General features: G+C 40.8%; 1 protein-coding gene across 4 annotated transcripts in view; it reads left to right on the top strand.

Moving 5' to 3' along the window:
- USP3 (ubiquitin specific peptidase 3) overlaps positions 1 to 14,118 on the top strand; it is a 41,548-nt gene that overhangs the window by 18,460 nt on the left and 8,970 nt on the right. For all 4 annotated transcript variants that reach the window (XM_071441726.1, XM_071441727.1, XM_071441728.1 and 1 more), the window contains exons 3-8: positions 155 to 286; positions 6,124 to 6,207; positions 7,676 to 7,757; positions 9,491 to 9,573; positions 10,139 to 10,252; positions 10,943 to 11,056. In XM_071441726.1, the coding sequence (XP_071297827.1) occupies positions 155 to 286; positions 6,124 to 6,207; positions 7,676 to 7,757; positions 9,491 to 9,573; positions 10,139 to 10,252; positions 10,943 to 11,056 (609 nt within the window). The remainder of the gene's footprint in view (positions 1 to 154; positions 287 to 6,123; positions 6,208 to 7,675; positions 7,758 to 9,490; positions 9,574 to 10,138; positions 10,253 to 10,942; positions 11,057 to 14,118) is intronic.

Raw genomic sequence — 14,118 nt, forward strand, 5'->3', positions numbered from 1 at the left:
AAAACATTAGAAGATTTGGCCAGTGTTTTCACACAAATGAATTGTCTTTCTAATGCTGTCATAAATATTGGATACCTTTTTTATTCCTGTTTTTTTAATGAATGTTGATTAGCTGTTTAGAAGTATAAACTTCTTTCTTTTACATTTATTTTAGATATGTGAATGGCCATGCAAAAAAGCATTATGAAGATGCACAGATTCCTATGACCAATCATAAGAAAACAGAAAAACAGGAGAAAGTTCAGCATACTGTGTGTATGGATTGCAGTAGTTACAGTACATACTGGTAAGGGTTTAAACACTGTAATTTGACAACTTTTTATATACAGGCAAAAACATCAGACTGTTGTGCAGTATTATATTACACACATTTTTGAGCATTTCATCTTTTGCTTTCCAGACCTGTCTTTTTGGAACACTCTGCTTTTCTATGTCTATTGCAGCACTGTACAGTTACTGGCTGTAACTAAACTCTCACCTGTCAAATGTCCTAAACAAAGAAACCTTTGGAAATAAGTGCTATGGGCTTTGGAGTTGCTTCTTTTTGCTTTGGGGTGTGTGGAGACCCAAACCCCTTAATTGCAAAAGCCATTTGGTTGGTGTTGCTCCTTCCATCAAGCTGGTGAGCCTTTCACATGTCCTTTATTTGTCAGAATTCAGAAGGTAAACTATTACACTGTAGTTCCTGTCCAAGAGATCTGAACTGGAGTTGTGTCTGTGTGTGTACTTTCTGTGAGTCTGGGAAAGTGGCTGATCCTGTTGGGAAGCAGCATCAAGTCTCTAGCAAGAGTAAGGAAAACAGTCAGAAATGTTTCTTTAAACGGCACAGTGACCTGGGCTGATTCCTTCTGTGGGGTTCTTGCAGTGTGATATGCACTGTTTAGGGAAATTTAATATTGATGCTGCTGATGTTGGGTTCCCCATTTCCTTGTTCCCCAGAGGGCAAAGACTGGGAGTCAGTGGAAAGCACTGCTTCTTGCCTCAGCATCCTCCATCCTCTCCCCCCTTAAGGGAACCTCTTGACAGGTGCTTCCCCATGGGCAGCTGCTCCATGGTTCCCCATGTGTGGTGTTACTTGTGCAGTGTGGCAGAGCAGGATTTGAGCAGTGGAAATCTCGGGGAAATCCCTGTTATGGTCTTGTAAAATTACTGGATATGTGGCTGCTCTAATGGGTATTTTATTCAAATAGTTGGGTGTCTTTTGGGTAGTTCATTAGGGAAAAAAAAAGTCTGTTTGATGAAGTAGTTTTATGAGGAATGCTTCTGTAACAAACATTTTTATCCCCTGCAAGTAAAACCCCAGTTATGTGATTTCACCTGAAGAAATGTTGTTCAGAGCAACTCAAAAACTGCTTAGGTGGTGGAAGCAGCTGTAGGTATTTAAGCATAGACTAAAGGTCTGAGTAGCTTTGTGATGTAGGGGAATTTTGCTTTATTTGCATTTTATTTTAATGACCGGCATTTTTATCTGCTCCTATGTGAATACATGAGAAAACTGACAAGTTTTCCAAGGGGTAAATTTGCACAGGTTACCAGCATTGTGACAGCTATGAGAAGCTAGTTTCACTTTCCCAATCAGTACTGCTAGCAGCTGAGTTCTCTGTTGTGGCTTTTTGTTGTGTTTGAATTATACCCTGTCTTCCAGTCATTCTGAAGGTAATAATCTGTGGAGGAATTTTAGCAGGGTATTTGAAGTCTTTGATTATATCTCCACTATGACAAATAGTGTTCTGAACTTGCTGAGGCTAGGTGAGTTAGAGCAGCAAGTCTGAGCACCCTGCTGACCTTCTCCCAAGCCAGTGGGGGCATTGCAAAATCCCAGCAGCCAGGCTGGGGGCTGTGGGATGTGTTACTGACCCAGCTGTGCTGGGCAGGGCAGGCAGCCTGCACCTGGGGAGGTGTTTGTGGGAGCACAGAAGGGAAGCACTTCAGCATTGATGCCTTTGCTGCTGTAGTCCAGGGCTGAGTCATCTGTGGATGAACTGGAACTAATTGTAGCCAGCTTTGCCTTGGGGAGTTCCTGTTGTGTAGGTAATTCACCAGCAAATTATAACCCCTGTGCTAATGTGAAGGTGAACAAGTTTCAAAAGCAGTTTATCTTTGTTTCATTTAGGATATTTCAGGTTTTTCCCACATGATAATCAGGGAAAGATACTTGAATTTGTTACTGCGCCCAGTTGAAATGAGCACAGAAGTTTAAAGATGAAACAGAAGGCATCCAGATGAACTTTTCTGCCTTTCTTTTGGACAGTACTGTGGAGGCTGCTGCCAGTTAAAGCTAATAGTTGGGTACATTTGAGACATAATTAGGTATTGTGGAGAGTGAATGGGCTTTCAATAGCTTTGCAAAGCCTATTTGTGAACTGCAGTGTGGATGTGAATCCAGTAGACAGTCTGTTTATACCATGGTGGTTCTTTTAGGTGAACCTTTATGGAAAGATGAGTATTTTATGCTACCAGGGTGGGCTGCCTCAATAATTTGAAAGTCAATAAAATACCATCTTAAGACTTAATTGAATTTTATTTCTACTGTAAAAATAATGCAGCTATTTTAATGCTTTTATATTTTTATGTGCTGTTCTGTTTACTGCACAAAGTTGAGCGTGATGCTCTTATTCCATTTTTATCTTATGGATCCCAATTTACTGTATTCCTTGGCTTGCATGATAGTATCAGTGAACAGGCCTGTATGGGATTTCTAAGAAGGCAGCATTTGATCCTTTGCCTTCCTTTGGCCATGCCATAACCTGTAATGCAGTCTTTCCAGAGGGTTTTGTTCTTTGCTTACTCAGTCCTGTTCAGCTGCTCAGTTTTACCATTGGAAAAGTTGAGAGAATTTGTTAATATTTTGTTACAAGAGTACAGCTCTCTTCTTGATTCTTTGGTCGCTTTTGAGACAAAAGATGCAGTACTAAACAGTCAGACTCTGCTGAGAGAGAGAGTCCTGAATCCCACTTTTTGGAGGTAATCAGCCTTTCAGTTAGTTCTAAAGTACTATAATACAAAGAGTTTGCAAGAAGTACAGATCTTTTTTGTCTTCAAACTGTCAGAGGGTGCTTTCCCATTCTGTGTTAGGGTTTTTTTGTGCACGAGAAGTAAAATGATCCATGTAAGAGCCCCACTTTCCTGAAAGGGGACTCTTGTGAATTGGTTTTCTCTGTGCTAGTGCACAGACAGTTGGCACTGAAGAAGAAAGGCTCCCCTGTTGACATATTTGCATAATATGTTTCCTGTGTTCATTTAATCCCAGACACAGTTTGCAGGTCAGATTTCTCATCCATTACCCTCCTTGTTACCCCTTAAAGGGACACAGCTTTGTCAGAGGGGTGTGTGTGTGTGTGTTCCTGGCTGGTGTAAAAAAACCCAACTGTCAAGGACTTAGAAAAATTCTTTTTTAGTCTCTGTGAAGAGGGTTCTCTTTAAAAAACAAACCAGACTTACTGTGCTGGTGTCATGAGCATTGGAAAATGAGGTTGCTTAGTCCTATTATTTTGCATTCTACAATCAGTGAAAATAAGAAGAGCAAAAAGCCTTTTATCCAGACAGTAAAACTTGAGCTCTTTGTTTATTCATATAAGGTGTTGCCATAACTAAGGAAACCTTTTCTTAATTTTTCCTATCCTTCAAATTCTTCAAATCTAGTCAGGGCTTTTAAATACAGCATGAAGTTCTGTCCCTCCTAAGCACTGTACCAGCAGTAAGCACTCATGGTCTCACATAGAGCAGTGCATATATTCACTGGCTTAATGCCATTTGAGAAGCAAAGGAGGCTAGGTCTTGGAAGTAGCAGAGGCTAAAAATAGAGTGTATAGAGGAAAATACTGTGCCAAGCCATATAAGGGACCCTCTGCAAGGTATAGAATTTGTTCTGTGTCGTTGCTGTAGCTACTGTATCCAAAAAAGGTATTTGTTAATTTGCAATAATGCTGAGGATCATAAATTAGGCAGCTGCTTTGAATGGCAGCTTCACATATAGGATGTAATTTCTCAGCAGTTTACCCTTAAGGTGTGTGGGCTTAGCAGATTTAAGTTACTAAAACATAAACTACTTCTAAATCTGTTTACTTGGTTTCTCCAAAATAGTTTGGAGGTAATGCTGTTATTTCTAATAGTAGTGCTGAATCCTCAGTGTTGCAAGAGAGGTTTTTTAAAAAACCTACCTATTAAAAAGAGAAATAGAAGATTGTCTTGATTCTAAGTGAAACTTAAAATTACTTTTCCAGTGTTGGAAGGACCCTGACATTTACTGATGTATTTGGTTTTATTCTTCCATCTTGGGGCATGTGCTAAACTGGTGTGTAAAAATAAGGTTTTTTCAGGGCATGGGAGCAATGAAGTTCTCTTTCAGCAATAAGTTCTCATTGAAGGTTTCAGTGAGCTTGGATCTGCTTCCATGCCCTGTTTTCTCAGCAGTAGCTCCAGCATTAGCAGCAGTGTGGCTGTGCTGGTGCAGCTGGGGTCCCACACTGTGTATTGGCTGACTGGGCCTGTGTGCTCTGAGTGCTGGCCTGACAGCTGGCTCCTGTGGGATGCCAAGTGCAGGAGCACCTCACTAGGTCTTTGTAGGTGGCTGAAAAAGCTGACAAGGACTACCTAAGATGTGGCTGAAAAATAAGCACATTAACAGACTTCTCCCTCCAAACTAACTTGGTCTGTGGCCATCTTTACAAATGTAAAAGAAAAAATACTGGTGATCTTACTAATTTCTAGATCTTGTGTAAGTGCCCATAATGATGTCACAGGCCCCCAGCTGGGTAATAATTAGCACTGACTCCATGATTCCAGAAGGCTGATCAATCCCTTTATTATACTGTACTTATTTAGATACCCATTGCCCTTACAGACAATCACAGTACAGGTGGATCCAACTGGTCCTTCAATCCAAACACCATCACCATTGGCCAGTTAGGAAACCACCCTTTGGTAAACAGATCTCCATAACAATTCCACATGTTCACAACAACAGATGCAGCAAGTGAAGATAAGAATTATTTATCATTCTTTTCTCTGATCTTCTCACAGCCTTCCTCAGGAAAGCCTGGGAAAGTTGTGTTTCCTCTCTGTGGCCAGAGAGCTTTGCCACACCATAACTGCTGTGTGCAGTGTTTGGATGTCTGGAGGCATCCTGGTAATTTCTCTTCTTAGAGGGAAAAATCAGAGCTACTGAGCACACTGGTCTTAGGGGCTCCATTCAGTGGCAAGGACCTTTACTTTCTCAACTCTGTAGCCTTTTCAAGAATGTAGAGTTCAAAGTAACACTGGCAATACCTGCTGATTTATGCAACAGTGTTGTGAATTCCACTTGGGCCTGAAGTCAGTAGCTTCATTAAATTAGGAAGCAAATGTGTATCTGCTCCAGCAGAGGAATGGCCTGAGGTGATGATGATGTATTTTGCATTTGAGTCACTCTTGTGCCAAAGGGAAAGGAGAGATATAGCTACAGTTCTGATATTAAACATATCCAAAGTTAATTTTCCTCACTTGTTCACTTGCCTGCCAAAATTTGAAGCTGTAATTTGACACTTCCCAGTATGTACAGAAACTGATGAGTGATTGAATGATATTTGTGGTTAAGCACAAGCTGCAAGTTGCCACAGACTTCTGGACTGGCTTTGGAACACTCAAGTGATCTCTTAGTCCATCATCTTCCCTGGTGTTTTTTCAGTAGCACAGACTTTTATGTTTTGTATATATCTGTTCAGCATTTCAGGTTTCAGTGATAACTTACAATGTTAAAATAGTTTAAATATTTATAAAATCTTTGTATTCTGTTTGCCAGAGGTCAGTTGGTCTTTTCTGATGAATCTGTGGATAGACTACTAAGTCTGCTTTTCGTTACGCTGTTCAGTTTTTGTTGAACTGGAATTCTGCCTTGGGCCAGGCAGTACATCATGTTTTGATTTATAGTAGAGAACTAAACTAGCAGAAAACCCATGTAATAAGATGGTTCCTGTACCCTCTTTTGCTGGAGGGGGTTTCTTCAAGCTCAGTGTGAGGTGTTGTGCTCCCCAGTTCTCATAATCTTTCACTGGATCCCTTTGGTGCTTTCCACACATGGGCTTGTGTGCTTTGATCTGCTTCACTGAGGTGCTTTGCATATTCTAAAAACAATTTTTCTTGCAGTTATCGTTGTGATGATTTTGTAGTCAATGATACCAAGCTGGGCCTGGTACAGAAGGTCAGAGAGCACCTACAGAACTTGGAAAAGTAAGTAGTTTGTTTGCACCCAGACTGCCTTGGCCAGACTTGTAATGTGCATCATTGAAATGATATTTGTTTCATATGTATATATGTATCTAATTACATGTGTCTTAACCCTTCTATGTGTCTGACACTGTGTTTAAAAACCTTTTCATCACTGAGAAGCAGAGGTGCAGAACAAATGGATTTGATTGATCATGATTGTATGTCTTGTTGTCAGAGTTTTGTCAAAAAAACAGAATAAGCTTTTTTTATCAGAGAAATTTGAGAAGAAATGCAGGTGGAAGTAGTCTTCATATTAATTGTACAGCTTGATTTGCTAGCAGAAAGATTAAGAAGACTTAGGACCTTGGAACTGCACAGAAGAGACATTTTTTCCTTGGTCTCTGTCTGGTGCTGTTCCACTGTAAAGCAGATAACCTGATCCTGGGTGATGTATGTGCTGTGGCCAGTCCTAGAGAGCAAAAAGTGCTTGCACAGTGGGCCTGAAAATCTTACCTAATGCCAAGCAGAAATACGGGTGCATTCAGTGCTTCCATGTACATCAGAATGCCCCTGAGTTCACACAGGACTCCTGCTATGAAATTCCTGTGATCTGGGGAAATCTCTGGATCCTCCCTGAGCTAAGTGTATCAATTACATGTAGGTTATCTTAATATTTTCATTATTTTCCATCCTCTTCTGATGGTCTTGTCAGGTACATTATGAGATGTAAAGATGTTTAAGTATAATGAGAAGTGAATTGGAAACATCCAAGCCATGTAACTTCTTGGGAGGTAAAAGATACAGTGCAGGCTTCCATTCTGTGTAATGGTAGCTTTTGAATGCTTGGAGGACGTTTTAATAAAAAAGAAAGGAAAAGGAAAAAACCTACCAACCAAACCCTGAAATAAGCTATGATTTCAGCATCAAATTAGAGAGAAGTCATCAACTGGTTTAATTGAGGGTCCATTAATTTCCATTGATGTGCAAAAGACTAAGCAATTATTTTTGTAAGTGAGTATTACACAAATGTTAGAACTTGGTGTATTTTTCTTTGAGTAAGAGAAGTCAGTTACCATACGCAAGCACTAACATTCCACATACTCTTGATTTTTGGGAACTTAATTTTGTTGTGATTTTTTTTTAAAGTTGTATTTTTAAAGGCTTACATGATTTTCCTGACAGAAGAACTTAATTTCTTTGACCTAGGAGAAGGATGAATATTTTAGATGAGGAGTAGCTGCTACTAAGGCCACTCTTGAAGGCACACATCCCTGAGCAGAGCATCCTCCATAAACTTACTGGGCCCTGGGGCTGTGCCCTGAGGGAGGTGCAGCCAATTCCATACTGCAGCTATGGGGAGCCTGTTTGCTGTCAGTGACAACTGGTGACAGAAGGAATCACTTTGTTAAACATGAGTTGATTTTCTCTGCTCCATTCCACACAATATTGTTTTTCTGGTAAATAACCACTTATAATTGTTTTCCAACAGTTCAGCCTTTACATCAGACAGACATAGGAAAAGAAAACTATTGGAAAACTCATCTCTGAACAGCAAGTTATTGAAAGTAAATGTAAGTACAACAGATCTGGTACAGTGAGTTTAAAGGGTTTTTGTAAACCTGCTGAGGTTTATAGTTGACCTAGACCCAAACTGTTCTTGGTGCTCTTTAGCATCTCCTGGCCAAACCCCTGAAAAGCCCTTTCACACACAAACATGGCTGATGCTCTGCTGCATTTCTGTTGATGTAGACTGAGCTTTCCTGGGCTTTAGAAGGGTTTCATGTCAAGATGGAGCTTTGGTTTTCTGAGCAGACAAGCAGCTTATGTCATTTTTTGGTTTTTTGGGTTTTTATTGTCCCAGGTGCAGAAGGCAAAGGAGGAGGTAAAAAATGTTACCAATTTTTAAAAGAGCTCAGTAAAACTTGCTTTCAAGAGGAACTATGGACTGTTTTTAGGCTTTTCTTCTCCTCATTTCATCTTCCTGCTATTCTAACTTCAGATCTGCAAGATAGCACCCAGGAGAGGAGGATCCAGCCCAGGCTAGATGGCCAAAGGGCTGCATCATTTCTTCCAAACAAAGAATGTCACAAGTCAGATGTCTCTTTTGCACAGATTGGATTATGGGAGTTTTCATTATTTCTTCCAGAATTTGAGGATGGAGAGGGGAGATACTGACCCAGCTGTATTCAACTGGTTCATTTTCACCAGTGAATATGGGGAAAATGGGGGAGAGATGGAGCAGAGCTTTTGGGCTGTGGGACAGCAGTGTCACCAAAAGCAGCTGGAACAGCAGCTCCTTCAGCCATAGGAACAACTGCCCGAGGGGATGTGAGTGGAATAAGAGCCTGGGGTGGAGCAAAGCAGTTGGTTGCTGTTGGCAAAGTCTGGAGGGGTTTAGTTGCTTTAAAAAATGCACTACTACAGTCAGTTTAGGGTTGTCTGAATGTGCTGTCTGCACTTCCTGCACTGTCCCAATCTTGCAGAGATTGAGGAAGCCTAGGAGAAATAGTGGGGCTTTCTTGCTGTGGCAGTACACAGCATCATTTGTTTGGAAAACTGAAAGCCAGTAAAATGCATAAATGCAGTGTTGTCCACATTTTTCTTCCCTTTCCTCCCCACCACTCTGGAGATAATTTGGTGAAAAGCAAGCAAACATGAACATCTGTGGGTTCATTGTTCTAGGCTGTAAATGATGTGTATTTTGCTTCTCTTTTTTCAACTCTTTGCCTCTTCTTTGCACAGTCTAACTTGACTGTTTATTTCCCAAATAAATGCTGTTGTCTTGTCTTTCAAAAACCCTTCTGGCCACCACAGAATCCCACTGAGACTCAGACTAGTGCTGGTGACTTAAAAACAACCTGGAGGTGGCCATACTGTGCATATCAGACATGGGAAAAGATGGATGAGGATTGGTACTTTAATTTTTCAAGGGCACTGTAGGGAAATTGCTGTCCAGTTCTCCTGAACACTATTGGAGTGTGAATATTTAACATACATACACACACACAAATCCTTGGCAATAAGAGCCTGTGATTAACTGTAGTGTCCTATTCTAGATTTATTTGCACAGGAAAAGATGTAGTATAGTTTTTCTCTTGACAGGAATGAGTAAGAAAGAGTTTTCATGTCAAGATGGAGCTGCAGGGCACTTTGAGCTGCTGAGGGGGTTGTTTATCTTTGCAGCTGCATTCGGTGTAGTTGGTTATTGTTCAGATCTGTGCTTGGTCTGACAATGGTGGCTCTGCAGGAGGGAAGAGGTGGAGCAGTGATGAATCTTTCTGTAACCTAACTGTTCTCATTCTAGGGAAGCACCACTGCCCTTTGTGCCACAGGCCTTCGGAACCTGGGGAACACTTGTTTCATGAATGCAATCCTTCAGTCACTCAGGTACCTTCCCCAGCTCTCCCACCACTCTCAGGGGGCTTGTGTGCTGCAGCATTGGGCAGGTGGATTTGGCATGTTCCCAGTGGATAGAAGCGTATCTGAATTGGCAGGAGTGGGTGTGCATGGGTTGATAAAGTTGTGTTTCATGGTGTGAGGCACTTCCTGTGGTACAGCATTCCAGAGGAAACGTGCCATGGCCTTGGCAGACCAGGAGAGTGCCCCTTGGCTGCTGAGGCCAGTAAAATAAGTTAACTTCCTCAGCAAATGCAGGTCTGGGTTGTTAGGAAATGGTAGCTCAGCTGGCAGGGTATCTCTTAGTCAAAGCAGAGCCAAAATGTCATTATTTGAGGGAGCTGGGATGGATGACAGTGATGTTTGCAGGTCTGTGTAGTTACTGACAGAAGGTCTTTGCTGTAGTGTTTCTTGTCTCTTGAACTGTTTGTGATTGCCGTCCTGTATCACTGCATGAGGTGGTGTTCATGCATTTCAGAGAACAAGCTCCAGAATACATAATATTATCCTTTTTCTCTGCCCTTAAAGGATTTCATTCTTATTTCATTTTTCCTAGTAACATTCAGCAGTTTTGCTGTTACTTCAAAGAGTTGCCTGCAGTGGAGCTGAGGAATGGGAAGACGGCAGGGCGGCGAACTTACCACACCAGGAGCCAGGGGGATAACAATGTGTAAGCTGTGTGTGCCTTGTGAGCTCTCAGCTGGGCAGGAAACAGCAAGGTTGGGCTGCTGGGGCCACTGGACACTTTTGATCTTGCTCAGTTCACAGGGGACAAAGGCACAGAAGAATAGTTGTCTACAAAGAAAGAAACTTGTAGCACTGGCAGCTTGCTGTTAGAGGTCTGATGCTGCAGGGAGAGGCAGTCAGGAACATCAGGTAGTGCTGGAGTGTGGCATGTTAAACCATGGTAAGAAGTCCTCTTGATATGTGCTGCAGACATCATGCTCCTGACTTCCAGCTAAAATAGGGTCATGAGGATGTGACTGCAAGTCAGCCTACTGTGACTACTACTACAGGAAGTTCAGGAGTAAGTGATTGATGATCTGTAGGTTGCTTGAGCAAGTGTTAGAAGGATGCTAAAAGGATGTTAGCAGAGTCTGCACTAAAATGATGAACAGTGCATAGGTGTTCACATGAGTCCATCCTGAACATCTGAAATATAATTTCCCAAATCTGTGTGTCTTCAACAATTGTGGGTAGGATTTTGGACATAAAATCTTTGAAGCTACTGGAAAGGATATTTACCCAGTCGTTACAGTCTTAACCCAGCTAATGTCTGATACTTGTACCATTGAACAAGTAAACCTCTAAGGGTTGTAAACAAATGCACATTAAACACCAGCTCTTACTTTCTTTACAGTTCACTTGTGGAAGAATTCAGAAAGACACTCTGTGCTTTATGGCAAGGAAGCCAAACTGCATTTAGTCCAGAGTCTTTATTTTACGTTGTTTGGAAAATAATGCCAAATTTTAGGTAAGTTTTTTTAAAAAATAACAGTATTCTAGATTGCAACCACATATTACTGGTGTCCTACTCTAAAATGGACTGCATCCACAGGATGCACTCTGTGTAGCTTTCCATATGCCTACAAATGTGCTTTGAAAAGGATCTTTGCTTTGATCAACAGTTTTCTGTTCATCAGTAGTGCTTGCTTTTTCCTTCTGCCCTTCTGCCACATGTAGCACTTTCAGAGAGGATAAGATCTCACAGGAGAAGCAGTGGTAGTTGTACCTTTGAGCTAGTGCTCCAAAGGAATCAAGCTATTGCCTGGTTGGTAAGTGCCAAGTGCAGGGTGTTGACTGAACCCAGGCTTGGCTGCAATAAGAAAATGATGTAGTCAGATTAAAAAAGATACAGCACCTACAGGTCTAAATGCAAACATACTGGCTGAAACTTCCTTGATTCTCTCAAAATACAGCAGTCACCAGCTGGACATGATATAAGGGCTAGAAAAGAAAACTTCTGTGCATAATAAGCACTTTGGGCCCATACTTACAAAACAGATGATAAAGAGAAAGTGGTAAAGAAGGTTACCCAAGTAAACCCAAGTATTGTTCCTCTCAAAGGTCTCCCTGTCCTGACCCCTGAACCTCTTTCAAAGGAGCACTGAAACCTGTTAGGATATATTGTGATGAAGGTAAGTTGCTGTTGTAGTTTACCATAGTTTGGTTTTTAGTTAAGGAAAAAATCCACCAACTACTGAAGTAATTCCTTATAAAAACCGTAACAGCTTCCTTTGTACCTGACAAAACCAATCAGCTAGCTCATTTTAAATATTGACACCCTGTTAAACCACTTAAAAAAGTGAAATACCACTTAAAAAAGTGAAATTCACTGGAAAAAGGGAAATAAGTGAAAAACCACTTAAAAAAGTGAATTGGGATTATGTGCTTCATAATCCCAATTCAGAAGCACAGGAACAGCTGAAAGCAATGCTGTGAGCCTCTGTGCCACTGCCTGGCAGAAATCCTGTGACCAGCAACAAAAAGCCATTTCCTAATGCAAAGCCCAAATAAAATTAACTCATTCAGTGCTATAAAATTCCATTTTAAAACAAAGAAACCTGCCAGCGCCACTTCTCCCAAATAAAAAAAAATTAAAAGCACATAAAAAGAACAACAGAAAGAAACCAACATAGATGAGAAAAAAGAGCCAAAGCCCAAATAAGGGAAAAAAAAAAGTGTTAGTCTTAAGCTAAAATTCTCTTGTAAAGCTATGATGGAGATGTAATTAATGCATCAGACTCTTTTTCCCTATAACTCATAAAATGCCTTGGAGAGATGTAGTGTTCTAAGCACAGCCATGAGCAGGAGCACCAATACTAAAGCAAGCAGATGTTGAAGTAGCTGTAATTGGATGAAAAGTTTCGAGAGTAATTAAAGAGATGAAAAATCTTCCCCCAGGGATAGAAGAAGAGACCTGTTTCCCAAAAATATATAAAGAAAACTTTTGTCTCTGTACTAGAGCACTCATCCTTAAAATTTCACCCCAACGAACTGAAATGACCCATGGTAGTAGCAGTGAAAAATCTACCAAACGTAGGAGAGACTTCACAGTTGCAAGTTTCCAGGTGGCTGCTATTAGTGAAAATTAAAACCATGAAAGAACTGTTTCTTGTGAAAAAATCTCCATGACATGGCAAGAAAGACTCCTCTCCCTAAGTAAATTGAAGAAAGAAGTAATAAACTGACTGAAAATGCCACATTTTGTCTCTTTATATTGTCAGAGAGAAAAGAAAGAAGTGTTGGAGGGAGAAGTGTTCTGAAGGTTTATTCTGATTTCTTAATATTTTTCTTTTAGTTTGGTTTATAAAGATTTCTTTATGCCCTTTAAAGTTTTGAGTCTGCTTTGCTCTCCTCCTAATCCTTATCTTGCAGCAAAAAAATGAATAAATAATTCTAATGAGTACATTGGCATTTGGCCAGTGCTAAACCCACTACATTAATTGGTGTATTAACTGAAAAACTCAGATTAGTGAACCAAAACCACTGCAATTGCTCCATGTTCTCACATAATAAAGATGTTCTCTTACCTGTTATATATCTCTAGCACTGCTGAGAAGATGCTGTGAATACATCTGCTCAATGAATAACCCAAACAACAGAAATCTGTTTATTCTGTTCTCCATACAGTTAGTTATCTTTCATTTAAATGATGAGAATCAAGGAAGTTTAATGCCAGCAGTTATACCAAACATATAATTGCTTTGCAACTTTGGGACAATAAGGCCTATCTTGGCTGTACAGGACTGTGGCCTGTTGAAGCACAGCAGTGTTTCTGGGTGCTGGGTTTTCCCTTGTAAAAGGTAGGCAGTGCTGCCCATGTGTCTATATACACACTCCTTGATTTATTTTAAAGCTGCTGGTTTGGAAGAAAGCATTACTGTAATCCTACAAGGTGAATTTTTTTTGTTTTGTTCTGTTACCTCTTAGCAATACTCTCACTGGACACATCTGTGTTCCTCACTAAGCACATCAGCCTCACTTTGCATACTTCTGTTGCAGTGAGTCTGGTAGCATTTCTCTCCCCTTCTGGGTACTCTGCTGTGAATCTTACAGGATTTTTCCCTCCTCTGAGCACTCACATTTATAAACCCATTTATATTTCTCTCCCAGACATTCCTACCTGACAGTTATTGCCAGCACTTAGGCAGGGTAGTGAGGTGGAAAAGGGGAGGTCTGATGAAGCAGCTTATGAGAATGGACAGGAGGTGGAGGGGAAGCCAGCTCTTGCTATGTAGGGATTTCTGTAGCTTAGGCCTACAGTGGCTTGCACATGCTCAGGTCAGTGTTGCACAAAGCTTTTGGTGTTTCACTGCCTATCTTGTCATGCTTTGTCTCAGTGTGCAGCTTAATGGCAAGTGAAAACCAGCTGTTTGTTGAATTTTATGCATGATTCAGCTTAAATAACTTAAAAGGCATGTTTTACCCTGATGGCTTCTCTGCTCTTTTCAGTAAGGTTTCTTAGTGGTGAAATAATAATGGTGATTGAGCAACATTGCTGCTGATGGCACAGCACATGTGAGACTGGAGCCC

Source organism: Agelaius tricolor, unplaced genomic scaffold, assembly GCF_023055355.1.
Source record: "Agelaius tricolor isolate 1412-34295 unplaced genomic scaffold, bAgeTri1.0.p SCAF_16, whole genome shotgun sequence".
NCBI classification, from domain to species: Eukaryota; Metazoa; Chordata; class Aves; order Passeriformes; family Icteridae; genus Agelaius; species Agelaius tricolor.